Raw genomic sequence first — 23,815 nt, forward strand, 5'->3', positions numbered from 1 at the left:
TATGATGCTGTGAGTTTAATATTTTCTTTGATATTTAAGCTAGGCTTCTTCATGAATAGGTCAAAAAGTCGAGTCTGACAGAGCTCAAACTATACAGCCTTGCAAAGCTGCTAGAGACATGCCCTAAAATACTTCAAAAGTATACCTGCAATGATTCTACGAAGCACTGTCTGAGAGGTCTGAATATAAATATATACCACATTTTTCAGATACTTAGCTGTTATCAGTTTTGAAAGGTATTTGTCATTTTCCTTTCGCTTAACTGCAACAAATTGTGAAAGAGCAAGAGTCATCATCTCACTGGAGGCACTCGCGTATCTTCCAGTACAGCAGGGGGCAGTGTTGCCTCCACATGCACCTTGTTGTTCGTCACCGAATAACTCTCACTCTCTTTTTCCGGACTGTAGCGGCGTGTGGAGAGAGGCTTCTGTATGTCTTTTGACTTCTCTGGTTTCTGTTCATCACTCTGAAGACTGTACAGGCTGCGCACAGGAAGAATCCCGACAGTATGGCGTTAAACCTGACCATTGACAGCAACAACCCGCCTCTAGGTGAGCTCCGGCTGCGGTCGGTTGGTTGTCCCAGCTTCAATGAGCCTGCACGCGCCCCGGGTGACAGCTCAGCTGCTAGCAAAACAAAACGCAGCTCTAAATTTTCCTCTGTATTTATATTCGTGTTATGTTTACTTTTGCAGCGACATGAAAGTACTTAAGTCGTACAATATAAAATGAAAATAAACCCTCAAAAAGTTTCCGTCTATATCAGAAAAAAAGTGTCTGAATCGGCAGTAAGTGTCCATGATGTATCCTATTCTATCCTGCTCGTCTAGTCGGTCTGCAGGAGCTCCGCCACCGCAGCTCACTTGCAGTCGTGGCGCTCTAAAAAGCCACAGATGTAGCTGGTTCCTGTCATTTTTCCCGGTTCTAAAAAATAGTAATGTTACACATAATACGCACACTGTCATTGTAGCTCCACATGCCATTTTGTTATTTACTGTAATCAGCTCTTTGAACTTGAAAGTAACACATCAGTAAGCGCAGATTTCACTGGGACTCACACCGAGTGTCGGATGTCACTCTGAGCCTTGTAGTGGCCTTGAAGTCATAGTTATTGTATATGCCGTGATATCCTGTTAAGGTAATCTGTAAGGTAATCTATTTGATAATATTACATTTCCAGTGGTTGTTAATCCAGCGTTGCACTTGGATTATCTAATGTAGTTAGTGACTATCAAAGCCAGTAGGTCAAACAGCGCCCTCTTTTGTACCTCAGAGGGAATACAGCAGGCTGATGCAAGCACACTGAAACGTGTGACATTTGTTGAACTTTCATTTTTTGTTTTAACTGATGCCATCTCTGTTTCTGGGAACTGGAGAAACTTGTTGTCCAGAGTTACAAAAAAATCTTTGATATGCAGAGATGACAGCAAAAGATAAAAGATAATTAGACTATTGGTAGCACTGGTTCTTTCAGCAAGAAGCTTTCTAGGTTTGAATCCCGACCTAAGGTTCTCCTTGTGTATACGTGGGTTCTTTCCATTATATCTATGTTTTTAAACGTCTAGTTGGTTCTTTGTCATTTTTTAGTAAGTCAAAAGAGCTGCAAGTTTGATTCCAGATCTAGATTATTGTTTCTGATATCATTTATGAAGTGAGTTTCTTGTTTTGCAGAGAGAAAATAATAATAATAAAAAAATTACTGGTTCTACAGGAGCACTTTTGACTGCAGAGCATGTGAAGAACACTGTGCAGGTGTCTGTGGAGGAAGGAAGAGACAACAGTCTTCACATCTCAGAGTAAGTGACATGTTTGGTCTGTTTTACAATTGTTCTTCATGGAAACTTGGTAACAAACACATAAAAAGTATTTCTACTCCTGTAGGAAAGTTTAAACTGTACGGATATCATTTTAAAGCACTCTATCCGGACATGCACAATTTGACAGAATGGACAATGAACTGATTTGATCAGCTAATGAAATTTTCTGTTTTTGAAGGTTTAATTTTTGAACAATCTGGATTTTTTTTTTTTCACCAATGCACTACTTAGGTTTTCAAAGTGATGACAATCGACTCTACACCAATCTTATTTGACAAGTCTGTTTTATTTCTTCTCTTTATTTCAATTTCGAATTCAGGTCAACTCACACAAGAAATTATTGAAATAAGTCATTTTAAAAAAATTATATTTTCTGTCATTTGTACCTTTAAAAAAAAAAAAAACAAAGATTGTATTTTTAAGCCTTAAAATCAATACATTGTTTCTTTTTTTCCCCAGTTCAGTCCGGTTCAGCGATACCAACTCCATCAGCCGCTACCTGGCCCGGGTTGCTCCCGCCCTCGGCCTCTACGGAGCCAACATGATGGAGCAGACCGAGGTCGGTACATTCTGACTGGGTGGAGGTGTTTCACACTCACTCTGAATTGACGACCTTTTAATGTGATCGGTGACTTCAGGTTGACCATTGGCTGGAGTTCAGTGCTCGCCGGCTGTGCGATCAGCCTGACCTGACGCTGGCGCTGGGCGACCTGGACAAGGCCCTGTCTTTGCGGACCTTCCTGGTCGGACACGCCCTCACCCTGGCTGATCTGTCTGTGTGGGCCGCCCTGAAAGGTAGCTGACATGCAGCCTCCATGGAAACTAATCAGATGAAAACTTTAAGAGCCTTACCCATTACAGGCAAGATGGCAATTGTTCACAACTTTCCCACAGAAACCCGATTTCAGAAATTGTGTTTCTATAATCACGATTACAGAAACCCTATATGTATGTCTTTTCCCCGATATACATGTAGACTGCAGCAGCTCAGCTTGTGAATTTCTTTTCTCCATAGATCACAGCAGTTGGCCAAGTCAGAGCAAAGCTTTCCCTCATGTCAGCCGCTGGTTCTTCTTCCTGAACTCGCAGGTTCCCTTCTCTTCTGTGGGCAGCAAGTACGCCAGCAAGAAACCTGTAAAGAACAACTCCAATGTAAGACTTTAAAAAAAAAAAATTCTTTTAATTAACCAGGTAAACCCCTTTGAGATCTAGATCTCATTTTCAAGACTTAATTCTGTTCTCTCTTAACCATGAATTGGCTATGTTTTCAGGTGGTGCCCTTGCACACACTGCAAAAACAAACAATCTCACCAAGTATTTTTGTCTTAGTACAGTTGAAATAAGACAATACTAACTTACAAGTAAACTTTTAAGGTGATATAGGAGCTTGTTTTAAGTAAATAATTTCTAAATATTGATTTTATAAGTATTAGTTCCACAGCAAGATGTTTTCACTTTTAAAATGGGAAAAATGTTTTGTTATAAATGAAGTAGTCTGCCAGTGGATCTTAAAAATGATCCTGCAACTTGCTGAAAAGTTACTTGTGAGTTAGTTCTGTTTTATTTAAACTGTACTAAGATATTTTCACTAGAAACCAGACTACAAATTCTTGGTAAGATTTTGTGATTTTTGCAGTGCAGAAACCAACAAAACAAACCATGACGATGCCATTTATTCTGACTGGTTCTAATGGGTAATTTACCTTTAATTAACATGTTCCAGTCAGGTGAGAAGAAGCCGGATGTTGGGAAGTTTGTGGATTTGCCTGGAGCCGAGATGGGGAAGGTGGTAGTTCGATTCCCTCCTGAGGCCAGCGGGTAGGGCTGCACTTTTAATCTGCTCTGTTCTGATGAAGGTTGATTTGCGTGTCTCCTGACTCGAACTGCCTCGGTGTGTCTCTGTGAGCAGGTACCTGCACATTGGCCACGCCAAAGCGGCCCTGCTGAACCAGCACTACCAGGTAACGTTTAAAGGCAAGCTCATCATGCGCTTCGACGACACCAACCCGGAGAAGGAGAAGGAGGACTTTGAGAAGGTCTGGTATTGTCAGAATGTGACACGATTGAGAATTAGTGACATCGTTTCTAATCAGTTTGTACAGTACGTGGCATAGCAAAACAGAGAATTTACCTCTGTGCTCTGTGTGCGTCACCTCAGGTTATCCTGGAAGACGTCGCCATGCTCCAGATCCATCCAGACCAGTTCACCTACACCAGCGACCATTTTCCCGTCATCATGCGGCTGGGGGAGAAGCTTCTCGCCGAGGGCAAAGCCTATATCGACGACACCCCTCCTGAGCAGATGAAGCAGGAGAGGGAGCAGCGCACCGAGTCCCGATGCAGAAACAACAGTACGGCATGCGGAGCTATCGCTGCGTTGTTTCAAATCAAAAAGCTTGCAAACTAACCGGCATATTGATCGTCCACTCGTAGCTGTGGAGCGGAACATGAAGATGTGGGCAGAGATGAAAGCCGGGACCGAATTCGGTCAGAGGTGCTGCATGAGAGCCAAGATCGACATGAGCTCCAACAATGGCTGCTTGAGAGACCCCACCCTGTACCGCTGCAAGAACGCCCCCCACCCGCGCACCGGAGCGACCTACAAGTACGAGTCTTTCGTTTGAGAAACCGGTTTGACTTTTTAGCTGCTTTTTGCACAGATTCACATCATGAATACTAAATAATGTATGTTGTATAAACAAGCAAACTTCAGAAGTAACTAAAAGAAGCTTATAGATGGTTTTAAAAAACAAACAAAAAAGAACAGGGTGTCCATGCATCCATGGAAAGTCTGAAAGTCACATATCTAAAATCAAGTTCATCTTCACCGCTGGCTCACTTCTGTTGCTACCCACACGAGGTGAAGGAAGGAAAAAATATATATTTTAAGTTTGGCAGTATGAGAGAGCCAAAAGCAGTGTGAGAAGCACAAAGCTTTGCTGTGCTTGTTAGTTTTTGGTTTTGGTTTATTTCAAGGTGGCATTAAATTGTCTTGCTGAAACCTCCAGATGCTCTGCTCGTATTGCATCTTTTTTTTTTAATTCAAATTTTTATTATGGAACAACACGGAGGACGTGTATCTCCTCCATTTACAAAAGGTGGTACAGACATATACTAGCATCCATTCAGTTTAACATATTGGTCCGTACAACATACCCCTTCCTGTGGTTATCCTACCACCGGTATTTAGTGTTCCATTTTTTTTTTTTTTTTTTCCTTCTTCCGCCCCAGACCCTCTCAGAGGAACGGGGAGAAAAAAGAATTAACAAGCTGGTACCACGTCATAAAAACTTTCCTGAACTGTAAAACAGTATACATCGAACAGAGTAGCTAAAGAACAGTGGGTGTCACCTCATTGTCATCGTTTTCAGATCTGGAGTCCATGAAAGTTTGCCATGGGGTCCAGGATCTTTCAAATCTGTCTTGCTCCAGTTTCAGTGCAAATGTCAGTTCCTCCATCTTGCGAATGTCTTGGATGATGTTTATCCAGTCTTGTAGTGTGGGCGTTTTGTCAGTCATCCATTTTCGAGTGATTGCTTTCTTGCTGGCAGTAAGCATTATATTGAACATGTATGTTTTATAGAATCCCTTTACACAGTTTGGTCGTCTGCCCAAGAACATCGTCTCAAAGCTCAGAACAAGATTGACCCCAATAACAAACTCTACACTTTGCTTAATAGTCTCCCAGTAGGAAAATAGTTTAGGACAGCTCCAAAAAATATGAAAGTGGCCGGCTTGATTCGACCCACATAACCTCCAGCATGTTCTGTCTGCATTTCTGCCCCTCTGAGCTGGTGTTTTGAAGAAGCGTGTAGCAGTCTTCCAAGCAAATTCCTTGCAGGCTAGTGATGATGTACATTTCCAACAGTTATTCAAAATGTCCGACCAGTCCTCAATGTGAATTTGACTGTTCCTTTCCTTGTCCCATCTCTCCTTTATATATAGTGTATTCCCCCCTGCCAAGTTTTGTAGTTCATTATACATTTTAGACGTTAATTTATTAACGGGGGTTTCGTATTGCATCTTTAAGCATTTGTTTCAACATATTCATCAAGCAGTCACTCCCACTTCCCTTTTCTTCCAGAGTCTACCCAACGTACGACTTTGCCTGCCCCATTGTGGACAGTCTGGAGGGGGTCACTCATGCTCTCAGGACCACCGAGTACCATGACCGTGATGAGCAGTTCTACTGGTTTATTGAAGCTCTTGGCATCAGGAAGCCCTACATCTGGGAGTATGCCAGGCTCAACCTCAACAACACAGTGCTGTCCAAACGGAAACTCACCTGGTTTGTCGATCAGGGATATGTGGATGGGTGGTAAGCTTATTCTGGTTAATATATCAAGACCTGTGTGCAGTTTTCCCCCTCTATATCTTTAGTTGTTTTTGACCTTTGCGCCATCTTGTTTTCCAGGGACGATCCTCGCTTCCCTACTGTCAGAGGAGTGTTGAGGAGAGGAATGACTGTGGACGGTCTGAAGCAGTTCATAGCAGCCCAGGTATGTCCCAGCTGTTACTGAAGGGAGAGACTGCTTCATCATAGCACGGAAGGCCAGATCATAAGACATTACTGTTGCTTTTCTAAAAGTATTGATCTTGGTTTAATAGTCACCAGTTTGTAAAGTTTTGAACTGCAGATACCAATTTTATCCCATTGCAAGTTCTCTTTCTGAACTATAATATTTAGGGGTGCACTGATTACTCCTTACTTTTAGAAACGCTGCGATTGGCCGATATTTACATGTAAAACCAATCTTATCCACTGATCTTATCTACCTCTGCAAAGGTCTGAAAGCCAGAACACAAATTACAGAAAATATCTTTTAAAAAAACCTGGATTTTATTTTAATCATTCCTTCTGAGTTAGCTTGAATTCAAAGTGGAAATAAATAGAAGCTGTAAAACATGCTTGTGGTGGGTTAACATCACTCTGAACTACGGAAACCCAGAGGAGTGCAATGGTGGAAAAAAATAAATTTTTTCAAAAATGAAATCAGAAAGTTTGATTAGTGAATAAAATCATTATATTATATTATATTATATTATATTATATTATATTATATTATATTATATTAACAGCATTAGGTTTTGCTTTCCTAATCCATGAGCGGTCATTAATTATTTATATAGGAAGTGAGGTAATCTCACGTTGCTGTGTGAGAGAGAAAAAACTGTGAAGCCTTTTGAAAACTAGCTGTAGCATCTTATGTCAAAGATTACAGGGAAATATTATTCACTTCACTGTTATAGAAATTGACTAATCTAAATATTTTTCCCCATCTTTTGTCCTCTCAGGGTGGATCGAGGTCAGTGGTGAACATGGAGTGGGACAAGATCTGGTCCTTCAATAAGAAGGTATTTCTATTCATATTCATCTTATCTCAGTTTGTGTTGAAGCTTGTTCAGCTTTTCCACGTTGCCTCGAACAAATACTGAAAATAGACTCCCATAATTACACTAACAAAGTTATTTGTCAGTCATTATTTTATGACCATGTATTAATGTTTTACATGAACTGAAAGCTGCTCACTGTGGTTGCAGTCTGTCAGTCCTTCAGTTTGCCATTGGCTGGAATATTTGAGTAAAACTTATTATTGATATGGTGAAACCTAGACGCTTTAGCTAAATAAAAATTCAATTATTGTTCTTTTTTGAACTTGGCAACCTTTTTTGCATTATGATGAAGCAAGCTGATGTTAAAAGCTAAACTGAAACTACCACAGAGCCTATTTGCAGATCACTTATTAGCCTGTGTGTAAGGTAAAAAACTTTATTTTTAGGAGACGAACCTTCTGTCAGGTTTGTCCACCAACCATGAACGTACCTGGTTCTGACTGCCTCGGCCTTTACTCTCCATAAATCGCCCCCTGATGTTTTACAACCAGCATGGCTTCTAGCTGCTTAGCTGTGCTTTTTCTGTTTCATGCTTTCAGCGTCCTACATGTCTTTTTCTCCTGCCTGCTCTTCAGCCTCTTCCTCATCTCTTTTATGTGCAGTATCACCTGCATCATTTCACTTCACACATCATCTTAAATATTTTTAACCGTGTTGCTCCCCTTTGTTAGCACTTGCAGCATGATCTTAAAACCGGGTAGGAAGAAAAAAGGACGCTGTGCCTTTAAAAAATTTCGACTGATAAATTTTAAGCTCAGTTTTAATAAAATTACGTAAAAATTCTGAATGCACACCGCAAACACGAAGCTCTACTTATTGTTTAAAGATGGCTGTTCTAGCATAGATTGCATAAAATAAACTCATACACTCGGCTAAATGCATCATGTCTGGTGCACATGCTCCACCTCTGCACTCTCCAGACATTTCATTCATTTATTTAGAAAAAAAAGGTTGCAAAATGCAAAACACACCTTCAGAAATCTGCTTTTCTGTGGGGACTCTTCATATTTTCACGTCAGTTCCATTCATATTGTTTATTAAAGCGCTAATTTGCTACAAACTGCATCTCAAAAGACTTTACAGGAACATCAGATCCAATGCAAATCACGTCATACAATATAATCCAGTCATTTCAGATTCAGATCCATTAAAGTACAGCATAATGTAATTAAAACTTGGGAAAACTCAGCCAACTTCATTTAATCACTGACCCTGCAGGAATCCCTCATCTTAACCAAGCACATGGCGACGGTGGGATAATACTCTGTTTTTGGTTGGGTTTTTGTTTTTTTATCCCATTGTGTACATTTTAGAGAGTTGTGTGGTAAATATGAGATGATTGTGATCACTATTGTAGTAATGTGGCACTGTGAGGGTTCCTGTTATCATTCAGCACCAGTGGCAGTCCGCCGCCTCTTGCTGGTGTGTTTTTTTGGAGTTGTGCATCTGTTTCTCTGGGATTTTTGTTGCTCAGCTGATATTATTTCACTCTTCACCTCAGCCGCTTTCTCTCTTTTAGTTTCTACCATACGCTCTGGCTGCTCTTGTTGGGTTTTAAAAAAAATTATTTTACTTTGACAATTTGCTGTCGTGTTGCTGAAGAAAAATTAAAAGCTTCATCAACATCATAGCGTGTTTTCTTCTTTTTTTTTAATGATGTTTGTAGAGGAGTAAAAGGCACAAAATCCAGAAAACAAAAACAGGAACCCGCAAAACCAAGTGAAAAGTACATTATGTACCAATGTGTCTGCCTCTTTTCCTTTCTCTGTTCCTCCCTCTTTGTACCTGACATTCAACAAACATCTCACTCTTCTGTTTCCAAGCTGCCCGTTAGCTGTCTGAAGGTACTCCTCCACCACGTCCTCCTCTTCCTCCTCTTCTTCCTCATTCTGACCCACCCTGCTTTTGTCATGCGCTGCAGTCGTTCACCAGCCAAGCCAGCGCTTAGGAGCATCGACAAGCAAAACTTTAGATTCATGTTATGAGCTCCTCCTAGAGATTAATAGTAACAATTATTTACAGCTTTATTGTTTGTCTCAGTTAAACTAAATGGCCTCCCAAACTACTCCTCCCTTTGTTGTTCTCCCCATCATTGTTCATCTTTCACCCTTTGTTCTCAGCTGATTTGATTTTTCTGCTTTGATTGACCCTGACCTGTGGGCAGAAAAAAAAGCTAACACGCTACACCCTAGTGGTCCTAAATTATATTGACAACGAACCTCTTCAGTGTGACAGTTGTTACTGACTGAAGATTTCAAGATAGCCATCTATGCTCTGACAACAGAGAGTTACAAAGGAGGCTGAATACAGTGAAGGGCTTAGAAATGCTAACTGTACCATTTGCTAACTGTGCTAATTGCTAATGCAAGATTCTAAGGGCAATTAACTTTTCAACTTTAACATGATGTTTTCTTTACCGTACTTAAACGTTTAAGTCAAAGATTTCTTTAACTATAATAAACCATTTTTAGCATTTCTTAAATGGAAACCAAAATTGCCTAAAATTGTTCTTGGTGGGTCAAATCTTAAACACCAGAGATGAAGAATCAGTTGCAGTCTCTGATTGCTGCTTCTTTAGCTTCTTTTTCATTAAGATCACTTCAGCTTCTTTGTCACGTGGCGTTTCTGCCACATTGTTACAGCTAGATTGTTGGCTGTTTGTGTAAACCTAACCTGGCTGGTTAAATAGGAAAATTTGAGCTGACTCTTAAGTGAACATGATCGACTCATAAAATCAGTTTTTCTTTATTTTTCTGTTTAGTTGCTCAGACTCTGCATTTTGTTTCTTTCTGAGCTGGGCAGGCTTTTCTTTGGGTTTATTTACAAATAAACTTTAAGTTCGACTATTTGCTTCTTTGCCCTTTTTGTTTGTCAGATTTTCTTTTTATGTCAATATGTTCATGTTGTTCTTACTGACTGTGGATCTCTTCTCTGTGTTGCCATGTCAGGTTATTGACCCTGTAGCTCCCAGGTACACAGCTCTGTCCAGTTCCTATGTGGTTCCGGTTTCAGTCCCAGAGGCAACAGAGGAGATGAAGGAGGTGGCCAAGCATCCCAAGGTTTGTAGGTTTATTGTCCTTAATTTTCCGTAATTTTGGGAGATGAGCAATCGACCAATATATACATGAGAAACCAATCTTATCTACATCTGCAAAGGTCTTGCTTAGCAAATGTTGTTGCAAAATATAGCGACATTTCAAACACAAAAACATCTGTATCGGGTGGAATTGGCAGGTCGGGTTTTATTTGATTTATTATTTGATATTTGTAGTTATATAAGGGGTGGGTATTTATAATTATTGCGAAAATGTCTTGTCATAATACGAATTTTGATTTATTGTTGTCGATAAACTATAATTAATGTTTAAAAAAAACGGACAGTATTTTTTACTATTTATTTCTACTATTTATTGAGAGCATCAACAAATATCAGTGAATTTGAAAATATGATTAAATGTACTTTGTGCAGTTGAGTGACATAAATCACACTTTGTGGCATTTTGAAAGGAACTACTTTTCATGATCAGTACTTGCTGCACCAAACAGTTACCTAAAAAAATAAGTAATAAATTGTTTATATAATCATAATTATGAGTATCACAAAATATCATGATACCATTCTATGTCCATATCGCCCGGTCCTAATTTGTAGTTTTTATTTATAAATTTTTTTGTAACCTTTTTGGACGGGACTTTGGCCACTTATTTTCAGTTCAGTACTTTACTATTTAAGGCGTCCACTGCCTTATAGCAAACCTCACAGAGCTCAATATTAACCCTGCCTACAGAACGAAGAGGTCGGCTTGAAGGAAGTTTGGTACGGACCTCGCGTTCTGATCGAAGGAGCCGACGCCGAGACCTTTACAGAAGGAGAGACGGTCACTTTCATCAACTGGGGCAACCTCGTCATCACGAAGATCAACAAGTACGTACGGCTGGTTCACGATAACCCCGCATATCCCTGCACGAAAACTGCGTGTCCTTGTCCTCACCTCCTCTCCCGTCACTCAGAGCGTCGGACGGTAAGGTGGCGTCCATCGAGGCCCGCCTGGACCTGGACAACAAGGACTACAAGAAGACGACAAAGATCACCTGGCTGGCTGAAACCAGCAGCGCCCCTGTGCTGCCTGTCGTCTGCGTCAACTACCAGCCTCTCATCACTAAGGCCGTCATCACCAAAGACGACGACTTCAAAGAGTACATCAACAAAAACAGCAAGGTGGGTGTGCAGTGTATGGAGTTCCCCGTTTCTGTTTCCGTTTCTGCAAGCTCTTCTTCTTGACCGCCTCTCTCTCTCAGCTGGAGGAGAAGATGCTGGGAGATCCGTGTCTGAAGAGCCTGAAGAAAGGAGACATCATCCAGCTCCAGAGGCGGGGCTTCTACATCTGCGACCAGCCGTACGAGCCAATCAGGTGAAAGATCGTTACTGTGTCGCTTTGCCACCCTGCTATGACATTCCGCTGTTCTTTTGCGGAGATAACTGTGTTTCTGTATAAAGTCCCAACAGCTGCAAGGAGAGTCCCTGTGTTCTCCTCTACATCCCTGATGGACACACCAAGGAGATGCCGACGGCCGGGTCAAAGGACAAAAACAAGAGCCAGGCCTCCAACAACACAGTGAGTGTTTTAGGAGAAGAATCTTCAGGTTCTCATTTAAACTCTGCTTGATGTGTAGGGAAGAAAAAAAACATCGCCAGGCACTAGCGGGAACTTTGTAAAACTGGACCAACTAGTTCTTCCAAGGCTGGATAAGCAGGAAAGGCTGAAACTTATAGACTTCATTTGCATATCTTTGACGTCACTCTGAGTAAACATTGTGAAATGAAACTGTAGAATAGAAAATAACAAACAGCCGTTATTGGTACACAAAGAGGAAATCCAGGTGTAACGTCACCAACGGATATAGTAAGGTTCACACAAAATGTTATTAGTGTTTAAAGAAATAATAAAAAAAACAATATTACTGTAACAACAATAACGGTATACTGTACAAGAAATACTATGCAGTTTTTAGAAATAGGCATATTGAACATGTACATGTGTATTAAACATTTCAAAAAAGTGAGACTATTCTCACTTTTTGTTTTTCTTCACAGCTGCAGAAAAATGTGTGAAACAGTGGAAATGTTATTTTAAAACGAGTAAGAAGTGAAGCAGAAAGACATGCATGAATAAATATAGATAAAATGCCGTGTATAAACAAATGTGTATTCCTTTCCCAAGCAACCATTCAGATCGGTCAGTGATGAAAACGTAGCCTCACTGCCACTGGCAACACTCAGAAGAAGCTCTGAACCTGTTCATGTGTCAGAAAACTGATTTTTTTTAAAAAAATCCATTCATTCATCAAGCTTTTTGAGTTCAGAAAAATATGTAATTTCTATGTTAGGCTTTTTTTTTTTTAAACATGTTGTCTGACCAATTTATACAAAAAATCAGAACCTCGTAATTTCTCGGAAAAAAGTATGGTGAATTAATTTCCTGTTTTATGTCTTGGTTTCTTAGCCTGCTAAGGTTACCAAAGCTCCTTCCAGCTCTGTCTCTGCTCCTTCCCCGACTCCCGCCTCAACCTCAGCAGCTGACCTTTTGTCAAGCATCGTAGCTCAAGGCGAAGCTGTCCGCAACCTAAAGGCTGCCAAAGCCTCCAAGGAGGAAGTCGATAAGGCCGTCCAGCAGCTCCTCTCTCTGAAGGTATTCCTGCTTTGCTTGAAAGAACTGGAAGTGATGGAGTCAGATAAAATGGCTACATCTCAACTTTCTAACCAACTCTGATGCAGGCTCAGTTTAAACAGCAGACAGGTGTAGACTACAAGCCAGGCATGGCTCCGCCCACCTCCGCTCCAGCCACACCCGCTGCATCTGCCCCAACAGCGCCGGCGCCAGAGGCCACCTCCTGTCCGTACACCCGTGTTTCCCAGCAGGGGGAGCTGGTGAGGAAACTGAAAGCAGAGAAAGCACCGAAGGTACGAAACATTAATTATTAACCCACGATAATCTGTCTGTCTGTCACCGCTCACACCACCAATCATTTATTCCACCCAGACGGATTTGTCCTACGTTTTCCTCATTGCATGTTCAGCCGTCAAGTCACTGGTTTCATCTTTTTCTGCTCGTTCCTCATCGCTTCCGCCGCCGTTCATCTCTCTGTCGCGTTTGCATGAGAGTGAAGTTGAGTCGTGAACAGCCATAACTCTAAATCCCATTATCGATGGTACCAGGACCAGATTGATGCTGCGGTGAAGCAGCTCCTGGCTCTCAAGACGGAGTTCAAAGCGATCACTGGTCAGGATTACAAACCGGGGATGGGTGCGCCCACTTCCTTCGTCACCCCAACTATGACCTCCTCTTCTTCCTCCTCTTCATCATCCTCCTCATCCTCCTCTTCATCTACTGGCCTGTATGAGCGTGTCGCACTTCAGGGGGAAGTTGTGAGGAAACTGAAGTCTGAAAAGGCCCCCAAGGTATTCAGAGAGACGGTACTGAATTTTGTATCAAAATAACATGGATGAAGCATGCTTCAGAAACGTTTCCATAGGAACAAAAAAAACATCACTTGCGTCCAGCGATTGTTTTTTTTTTACAGGCAGAATCAACAATCCATGTATTCATGCTGTCTGAAGTTGATTCTATAACTTCTAAGATGGGATTAGAGAATAAATGTCTATCATTATCGTTTCTCATGAGAAGCGGCTTTGTTTTTAGTATGTTCAGGTTTTTGCTTCATCTTAATAAAATCCCAGTCCCAATGGATACAAATGTGTGACACAGGGAGTCGGTGCATCCTTACATTGTCTTAAATTCATTACGGAAATGTAAGTTGGCTTTAAATACGGTAATGACAGATCCTAACCTTTGTTGTGACAGGACTATTTAATCTTAGATTCTCAGGTAAGTAGTTTTTTTCTCGCAGGACTTTTCTGTCAGGCATTGGTTTGAGTCCCATGCAAACATCTTCAGTGCGTTGTGTGAATCGAGGCAGTTAAAGCTGCCACAAACTAGCTGATAATATGCCCTTGCTAGCTAGCTTTTTGCATCGAAGTGCAAATTTATCACCAGTTAGCTGGACGACGTATGTAAATGACTTCCAATGCACATGTGTGTCTGTTGATATCACGATATTTGGTATGAATTGGTTATAGAAACTCAGTTGAAATGGATAACAACTCAGTAAGGATCCGTTTCCAAATAATATCCCTGAACCAGACACTCCGTTTGAGACGGACAAATATGTGGAACTAAGGTTTGCTCATTGGCGTTGCTGCAGGACAAGATCGATGCAGCAGTGAAACAGCTGCTCGCCCTGAAAGAAGAGTACAAACAGGCCACAGGGCAGGACTACAAGCCAGGAGCAGGCCCCGCCCCCAGCCCCGGCCAGAAGACCGCTGCCCCGACCCAGAACAGCACCAGCCCCGCTCCCGCCGCCGCCGCCGGCCTCTATGGGAAGGTAGCTGACCAAGGAGAGCTGGTCAGGAAGCTGAAGACTGAAAAAGCGCCTAAAGTAAGATTCACCCTCCTTTAATCAATGCAAACAGTAACGCTTGAACTGTTTTACATTTTGTGACGTCAAAGCCACAAACGCAAATCAGTGAAGATTTTGTTTGATTAGCAATGACCAAGACGAAGTGATGAGGAATTAAAGGGGAATGAAGATGATGCATTCTTTTAAAAATGTTGAGAAATAAATAAAAAAAACCTGGCACATTTTGCAGAATTCTCACGTAAGTCTATCAGAATATTAGAAATGCATTAAAAGATACAAATAAAATAAAAATGATATTGCATAAAGTACAATAAAAGCATTTCATTGGTGTACGCTTAATCATTTGTAGCAACAGATTCATCTGCAGCTAAAAAAATATTTCAAATCTCAGCCCTTTCTGCTTGACTTAACATCAATACAGTGAGGAGTTAATCTGTATATTTTTTGGATTATCCAATTAATTGGATAACAAAAGGTACTTAGTAGGTGCCTTTTTTTCTTTTTACAGAATAGGAAGCATTTATTGCATTTTTTTAGTACATCTGGTAGATGCAGATTGAAACTTTCTTCCAGTCAGGAAGACTGGACCCACAAAATTAAAAGCTTCTCATAAAAACATTAGAAACAACACAAAGTATTCATCTTTTAGTTCTACATACAAATAAAGAGTGACCTGAATCATGTGGGGGATGTTTTGTGAGAACAGACTACTCCCAAAATGCACAAAATTTTTTTAAACTTTTGGATCTTCAATTATTTACATAATCATTTCTTCCCAAAAAAAATATATTTTATTTGTTTAAACTAAATATTTCAGGACAAAAATTCAAATGAAAGTTTCTTGTAATTGTAGTCTTTAATGTTTTTGGCCCGCGAGAAATGTCGAGTCGACTTTGACCCAAGTTGCTAGAAGTTTGGACAGCGCTGGTAAGCCTGTAATGTGTCGTCAGGATCAGGTGGATGCTGCTGTGAAGCAGCTGCTGGCTCTGAAGGCAGAGTACAAGCAGCAGACTGGGCAGGAGTATAAGCCGGGCTTGCAGGCCCCAGCCAGCTCGGCTCAGACTCAGGCCGGTGCTGCCTCCACCCAGTCCAGCACGCCACCGCAGGCTCAGGAACTCTACACACAGGTGGCCCAGCAGGGGGAGCTGGTGAGGAAACTGAAGACGGAGAAGGCCGCTAAGGTAAGACAGCCACCGGTTGTTTTCACAACCAAATTAAAGGAAATGAGAAAATGTAACGCTGCTGCCACGTTTTAGGAGCAGGTGGATGAAGCCGTGAAGACTCTACTGGACCTGAAGGGGAAGTACAAGTCTCTGACCGGAGAGGACTACAAACCAGTGGCTGCTGCTGGAGCCAGCGGAGGAGAAGACAAGAACCGCAAGGAGAGGGAGAACAAGTCGGAGAAACAGGGAGGAGGAGGAGGAGGGAAGAAGGGGAAAGGAGACAGGGGAGGTCAAGGAAAGGAGTCATCAGGAGGTGGAGAGGGTGGAGGAGAGGGCCAAGGCCCCAAGAAGCAGACACGGTGAGAGGCCAAACGACGACGGGAGGAAGGCGAAGCTGTAGCAGCCGTCTTTTGTTTCAGCTTTCAAAAATACGTTTGAGATAAACCTGAACTTCACACTGGAGAGCTTTGATCTGAGTTTAGTTACATTCTGGTTTAAATATGATACTTTTTAGGAAAACGAGGAACAAAATGTTCTTTTTACTTTTCATATCTACTGGTGCTACCGCCTCGCTGTTTTCAACAGAAATCATTGTGGTTTAGGGAAATGGACATGCGCCAGACGGGTCGGCACACACTGCTAGCTCAAAGCTGCTTGTTCTTCTGGCTTGTCTGTAATTATGCGGCGGTGAAGTTGGAAAGTCTCAGCCAATAAAAAGCCTGAACGCTGAGTCACTTTGTCGGTCCTGAGTGTGGTGTTGGTATGAATGGACTTTGATGGGTTTAGAGCATTGCTGTAGAGCAGTGCTGGTGTGAAAAACGATGACACAAGACGGATCTGTTGAGAAAAGCGCACGCCGCTGTGAGTCAGCCACTCTGGAGGGATTTTCTGTTGGTGGTGAGTCAGAACGGTTTCAGCCCGAACCTGCATCGTCCTTGCTTGCTGTCTGCTGTCAGCCTCCAGATTACAGGCTTTGTTGTCTTCCTGCGCTACTAATTCTGGATTGTCTCAGTGCCGACGCACCGATCAGATTTTGATTTCCCACCTTTTTTTAAGTTCCAACCTGCAGCCAGATCCAATTTCTCCTAAAGAACTACGATGGTCAACAGCAGTCAAAGCTCCATTTTTTCAGCTTTCTTACCATGAGTTGTCATTATTTATATTACAAGCAGAGGCAACGTCACACTGTGTGAGAGAACACTCTGTTTCACAGTGGGTTTTACTATTATTTAAAGACAAAATTATTACAGAGGTAATATTTTTAAATTAGCGTTACCATGCTATGCTAATAATTCAGTTCCTACAGAACTTTGCTGTTTTTGTGATTTAAAAAATTCTAAGTCACTGATTTTGTGGTGCTTCTTTAGAAATACTTTCAAGAAACCTAGCATGAAATCTAATGAACAAAAGAGTATGGTGTAGGGTGGTAACAGTTTTAGGATGAAAAAACTGTTTTTAAGATATGACAAGTAAAAAAACAACAATTTGTTCCTCAAAAACTACCAAAACAAATGACAGACTGGTTTTATTTAGTCAGTTTGCTGCGGATGACTAACTTGCTTTGAGTGGCATTGGACTGAAAAGTGCATCATGGGGTTGCTTAATGTGATTCACATGTAAAAGTGTGTGTGTGTTTAACTCAGTAATCACAGCCTTTAATCTAACAAATAAACTATTCCTTAAAAATGTAATAATCGACAGAAAGTACTGTGTATAATTTTTTAAAAGCTTTTTTTTTTCCCTCTCAGGTTGGGTTTGGAAGCCAAGAAAGAGGAAAACCTTGCTGATTGGTACTCTCAGGTGAGTTATTCTCACTCCACATTACTTTCAATCTGCTTGAATAAAAGTCCAAGATATCCAAAATGAATGTCTTTTTTTTTTTTTTGGTTGCCCGTTCAGGTCATCACCAAGGCGGAGATGATCGAGTATTACGATGTGAGCGGCTGCTACGTGCTGCGGCCGTGGGCCTACTCCATCTGGGAGGCAATTAAAGACTTCTTTGACAGGGAAATTAAGAAACTGGGCGTAGAGAACTGCTACTTCCCCATGTTTGTCTCCCAAGCTGCCTTGGAGAAGGAAAAGTCTCACATTGCAGATTTCGCTCCTGAGGTAAGTCAACACGCCGAGGGAACGGAAATCAGAAGCACAACCAGTATTCTTACTTGAAACGGACTCCGTGAAGATGATTGGTAAATGTAACATGGATTAGGATTGTTGTATTGTTGTATTGTCCCTTTAGTGCAGTTATGATGCTTGATGTGCCTTTAATCACTGTGGTTGGTTTGTTGTCAGGTTGCCTGGGTAACCCGTTCAGGAAAAACCGAGCTGGCTGAGCCCATCGCTGTCAGACCCACCAGTGAGACAGGTTTGTCCATCCACCTTCTGTTTGACTTGTTCCGTATTTTTACATTTACATTTCTTACACTAAATTAAATAAATTCAGAAGTATAGATGCAACTTAAGTAAAAATTAATAAAAAGAAAGAAAATGAAGAATAAAATCACAAGTATAAAAGAAGATGAACTGGAAAAGGTGTTGCATTAGGTGGAACTGTAGCTCAACATTTCAATAGATTGAGCCAATGAATCTTGGTAATAAGATACAAACTAGAATCGAGTGGCGTTGTTTCGAAATGTTTGATTTTTGTTCATTTCACACAAACATTCAAAATTATATCCTGTCATATATTGTTTGTTATATTTTTCTCCCAGTTACTCAAGTGTTTGTTTATCCGTAAAGTTGCAGTTTTATGTAGAATTTACTTTTTTTGCACTTTACATCATGTTATAATGTCATTTAGCCCTCTCCCGCCAGTCTCCCACTCAGCTCCTTCAGACTAGCCAGCAGTAACTAGCAACACCTGGTGGAACTGCACATCTGCTGATGTAGCTAGGAAGTAGCTCCTATAATGAGCTACTTCCTAGCTACATCAGCAGATGTAGCTATCAGTGATTTCATATCAGTGATGTATCCTCCCTACGCTAAATGGGTCCACTCCCACAGGGATCTGCCGATCAAAAACTCAACGTTCTCAGTGAAACGTTGGTAAAAACTTTGCTAAAGGGTTAATAGAGGAGCCATGTTGTGTTGACTTCCTGAAGGCGGAGTTTGAGAAAGAGCAGGAGCTCCTTAAAGAAACAGAGGCTCAATTTCAAGGCATTAAATTACAACGTCAAATTTCTGCATATATAGCATTTTTATTTTACTGTGCTATAAAATGACACTATGTGCCTGAAAAACACATAATAATGCCTCTTTAATTAGTTATTTTCCGATTTTGCAAATATCTACAAATTTCTACAACGCTGATTCTGAAGAAGTTCCATGTTTTTAATGAATCCGCTGCTGTGTTTATACTGGATTTATGTTTCCTTTTTTCCATATCAGTGATGTATCCTGCCTACGCTAAATGGGTCCAGTCCCACAGAGATCTGCCGATCAAACTAAACCAGTGGTGTAACGTTGTGGTTAGTAAATAAAATTCACCCTCCTCCCATTCCCTTTCTTTACATAAATATTAGAAGTTGATTAGTGCACAGATCTTTTTTAAAAATTTTTTTTTAACTCTTCATCATGTCTCATCATTTCAGAGGTGGGAGTTCAAACACCCGCAGCCCTTCCTCAGGACACGAGAGTTCCTGTGGCAAGAGGGACACACGGCGTTTGCTACAAAGGAGGAGGCAGCTGAGGAGGTACCACACCTGCACACCTCCTTATCCACTCCATCCTGTAGAGATTGGTTGATTGATTGTTTGTTTTTTCCTTGGTTGTCCATGCATAGGTTTTGCAGATCCTGGATCTGTATGCCAGGGTGTATGAAGAGCTGATGGCCATCCCAGTGGTGAAGGGGAGGAAGACCGAGAAGGAGAAGTTTGCCGGAGGAGATTACACCACCACGGTGGAGGCGTTCATCTCCGCCAGCCACCGAGCCATTCAGGTAGTGATAATATTAATAATACACCTATCTGATTGCCACCTTTCAAAACCGCTCTTTACATTACAGAGAGAACTCCAAATTCATGAAATACACAGCACAAATAAAAATGTAATCAAACATCAGGAAACACAGTGGGGTGTCTGTCTGACCCTTTCATTCCATCTCATTAAGAATAAAAATGCAAAATTATTCATACAAATATAAAACGACACATTTCCCAGGAAACGTCAGATTATAAATACATGACATTTTTAGTTTTATGGCAGCTGAATGAGCTTCACAAAACCCCAGGATAAGATCATATTGATAAATACGACACATTTTGGGTGATGGGAAGGACAGAAATAAGGAGCATAAGGACAACATTTTAAGCTGTTTATTCCCTCAGTTGCCTTGGTGAATGTCTCTGGGAAATAAATAATGATGGGAATAGACTGCTGACAGGGACACAGTGGGGAATATCAGGAGTGGATAATGCGTTTCCCAGACACACGGCTCATTCCTGTCCTACTGCGTATTTATGCATTCTGCAAACCATTTCAACTCCCCATGGTGAATCCTAAAGTGTTTATCAATATTTTTCTAATCTCCACAGGGGGCTACATCCCACCATCTGGGTCAGAACTTCTCCAAGATGTTTGAGATTGCGTTCGAGGACCCCAAGAAGCCGGGCGAGAAGCAGCTGGCCTTCCAGAACTCCTGGGGCATCACAACCAGGACCATCGGAGTGCTCACCATGGTTCACGGGGACAACATGGGACTCATCCTTCCACCCAGGGTGGCCTGCCTGCAGGTACGCTCACACGGATACAAAATGCACTCAAGACATCTACATATTTAGCAACTGTTCAGGCAAAACAAACAAACAAAAAAAATCTGAATTGACCTGAAAACTGCCATCAGAGACCCCCTTCGCTCACATGGACACAAAATGCACTCGAGACGTCAACTGTTTTAGACTCCTAAAATAAAATATGCTAAATGTTCTTCTGTTTTCAGGTTGTCATCATTCCATGTGGGATCACTGCGTCCATGTCGGAGCAGGATAAGGAGGCCCTGTTGGCTCAGTGCTCCAAATACCTGAGCAGGCTGCTGGACGCCGGCGTCAGGGTGAAGAGTGACACACGAGACAACTACTCTCCAGGATGGAAGTTCAACCACTGGGAGCTAAAGGTCTTCCTTCATTCTGTGTAGATTTTAACTCGAGGGTGAACATCGTCTTTCCCCCCATAAAATCAAGTATACATTCTGATAAGTGTAAATGATTGAGTCGTTGAATATTTTACAAGGTGAACCACTTCTAATTGCGTTCTGCTGGTGTTTAATTTTTTATTTTTTTCCTGTTTGTTTCATGTAGGGAGTCCCCATCCGTCTGGAAGTGGGGCCCAAAGACATGCAGCAGAAGCAATGTGTCGCAGTGAGGAGAGACACGGGCGCCAAGGTGACGCTCCCAGAGGCTGAGGTGGAGAAAAGACTGCTGGGCATGTTGGAGGACATCCAGAACAACCTGTTTAAGAAGTAAGCAGCACGGTGCAGCTTTCACCTGTTCATGACGGCACTGTGTTGTTGTAGTGTTAATCTGTGCTCTGGGCTCAAAAAATGAATAACTGCCTGCTAGGAGTGAAATATTTCAACAGTAGAAGATGATTAATATTCATAAAAATGTCTTCAATGTGACTGTCAGAGCTTCAGACGACCTGAAGTCTCACATGGTGGCTGTAGACACGATGGAGGCGTTCCAGAAAGAGTTGGACCAGGGCAAGGTCAGTTCCTCTGTTCGTACCACAGGTTCTGCTTTAGCTTCACGGCTTTTAGGCTGCATGGACTAAATGAGTTCTACTCAGGCTTTTTCTAAGAAGACTGTGCATTCTCAGATATTACTTCCTGTCTATTCATCTATTCCATTCACCATCCTTCCACTTGTCTTTCCATTGTCTTTGCATTTATCCACTCCTTTTTTTTCTTCCCTTCCCACCCTTGCCTTACTTTTTCAGGTTACAAAATCAAGCATTTTAAAATCCCTTGAAAATGCTTGAATTTCCATTAGGTGTTTGAAAGCTTTGGAAAGTGCTTTTTCTGTGTAGACCTCTTGATATTCAAACTCTGCAGTTTTGTAATAAAGTGCGATCTAATGCTTGATTAAATGCCTTGATTTGGTAAACGTTTTTTAGTTGAAACCAGATATTTTCATACACCTAATAAAAATATGTCTCTTTTTTTTTTACTGTGTGACGATAAATCAGACTAAACTTTTCTTCTTTTCTACATCAGTTAGAATGACGAAAATTATTTCTATTTGCTAATGCTAAATGCCAGAAAATTTAGCGAGGACATTTTTTTAGATTTAGATTTTTTTTGTAACCTCCAAGATTAATTATTATTGGAATAGACTAATTCTTTGACAACAGAAATTTCCACAACAGTGTATTGTATTTAAGCATTTAATTTGAGCAGAAGCTCAAGATGCTTAAGATGATTTGTTTCGATTGTTTTAATATGATGAATGTTTTTCATTCCTAATGTCTCAATCACTCATTAATCCGTGTAATTGAAATGAAGGTTGTCTTATTTTTTATGTGATGGTTTTTTTAGTGTTTTGTTCTCGGACCGGTCAAGATTATACTGTATATCCCACATCATAGCAAACAATCAGGGATGCATCTGTTTTTTTCTGTAGATTGTTCAGATTCCTTTCTGTGGAGGAATTGAGTGTGAGGACTGGATCAAGAAGACCACTGCCAAGTACGGCCGACATATTTAAAACATTCCGTGTGTATGTCAAGAACTGCTGGATCATTTACTGATTATTCTGAGTTATTTTTTCAACAGGGACCAGGACCTGGAGCCCGGAGCTCCGTCAATGGGAGCTAAAAGCCTGTGCATCCCCTTCTCTCCCATTAAAACCCTTCAGCCAGGTCAGATGTGCGTCAGCGGCAAGGAGCCTGCACAGTTCTACACTTTGTTCGGACGCAGCTACTAAACATCTGCTCCTTCAAAATGGCTTCCTGCTAGAAAAAGGGCTGCCCCACGTTCTCTAACATGTCTAACCTAAGTGAAGAGGCTGACTTATGTGTTTCAAATTTAAAATATGTATGTTTATTTTATTTTTATTTTTTCTACATGTTGTGAGATGATCGAAGGGAAATTAGGGGTCCAGGAATTGTTTAGCAGTAGAATTTGGTTATAATCCTTTAAGGCAAAGGCAGTCCTGGTCACGGCCCAGGCTTTCTAACAGGCAGAATGCTTGCTCTCTCTGAGGTATTTTCTAGAATTAAACTGTAATCGGTGTCAATAGTTTTGATCATAACTTCTCTGTCTATTTGGTTTGGGGTTTTCGAAATCTGGAAAACACTAAAAATGGCAAGTAGCAATGAAATTATACTCTCTGCATCTATCAGAGGAAAGTCTGCCAATTCTCACTCACAGATGAACTGTCTCAGGAACTTGGTGAGTATTAAGACTTGCAGTGGGTGTGTAATTCTCACAGGTGTGTCAGCTTTGCTGCTTGTCCAGTTCCATCATGTTGGCTCATTGTGATCTTCTGAAGCCTACAGAATGTGTAACTATGGTGAAATAGCGATATGGTGTAAAGTCAATGAAGTCGCTGTCTACCACTTTTATCCCACAAAATATCTTTGCAGTCTGTACAATAAACCAATTTCCACTGAAAACTGGCCTGTGCTGTTTGAGTTGGGGGGTTCATCTTAATGGGACCTATAATTGTATTAGAAAACCAAAACAGATTAAATAGCTGATTATAATAATCTAAGATTTTGAAATTATAAACTTGTACAAAATGACATTAAATTGGGAAACAGAAGAGTCCTGAATCTTGAAAAATACAACATCTAAATAAATGTACAATATTTGTGCTGTGTATTGAGTGGCACTGGTGGTTTTTGATGTAGACAATGGCTTCTTAACCAGGGCTGCACAAAAACAAAGTTACCAGGTGTTTCACTTAAAGTAACTTCTGTATGACTTATTGGATATGTAGAAGTGCAGTTTGAATGCCTTGTTTGCATT

The 23,815-nt window shown here is 41.1% G+C and overlaps 1 protein-coding gene across 3 annotated transcripts; it reads left to right on the forward strand.

Moving 5' to 3' along the window:
- Positions 1-374: 374 nt before the first annotated feature.
- On the forward strand, positions 375-23,460 carry eprs1 (glutamyl-prolyl-tRNA synthetase 1). Of its 3 annotated transcripts, XM_028014393.1 has the most exons (36): positions 375-551; positions 1,711-1,795; positions 2,276-2,375; positions 2,455-2,611; positions 2,832-2,968; positions 3,540-3,634; positions 3,726-3,852; positions 3,975-4,167; positions 4,250-4,421; positions 5,901-6,134; positions 6,231-6,315; positions 7,112-7,171; positions 9,034-9,054; positions 10,159-10,269; positions 10,999-11,135; positions 11,222-11,429; positions 11,510-11,622; positions 11,709-11,826; positions 12,715-12,900; positions 12,987-13,172; positions 13,428-13,670; positions 14,474-14,707; positions 15,640-15,870; positions 15,946-16,211; positions 17,601-17,652; positions 17,752-17,961; positions 18,145-18,217; positions 19,240-19,319; positions 19,443-19,544; positions 19,634-19,789; positions 20,385-20,582; positions 20,789-20,962; positions 21,147-21,307; positions 21,474-21,552; positions 22,467-22,531; positions 22,619-23,460. In XM_028014393.1, exons 1-36 carry the CDS (start codon positions 509-511, stop codon positions 22,767-22,769), a joined length of 5,043 nt encoding a protein of 1,680 aa, XP_027870194.1. In that variant the 5' UTR covers positions 375-508; the 3' UTR covers positions 22,770-23,460. The 3 variants fall into 3 exon arrangements, with proteins under 3 accessions (XP_027870194.1, XP_027870196.1, XP_027870195.1); XM_028014395.1 differs by lacking the exon at positions 13,428-13,670; XM_028014394.1 differs by lacking the exon at positions 9,034-9,054.
- Positions 23,461-23,815: the final 355 nt, after the last annotated feature.

This window comes from Xiphophorus couchianus, chromosome 4, assembly GCF_001444195.1.
Source record: "Xiphophorus couchianus chromosome 4, X_couchianus-1.0, whole genome shotgun sequence".
Lineage (NCBI taxonomy): Eukaryota > Metazoa > Chordata > Actinopteri > Cyprinodontiformes > Poeciliidae > Xiphophorus > Xiphophorus couchianus.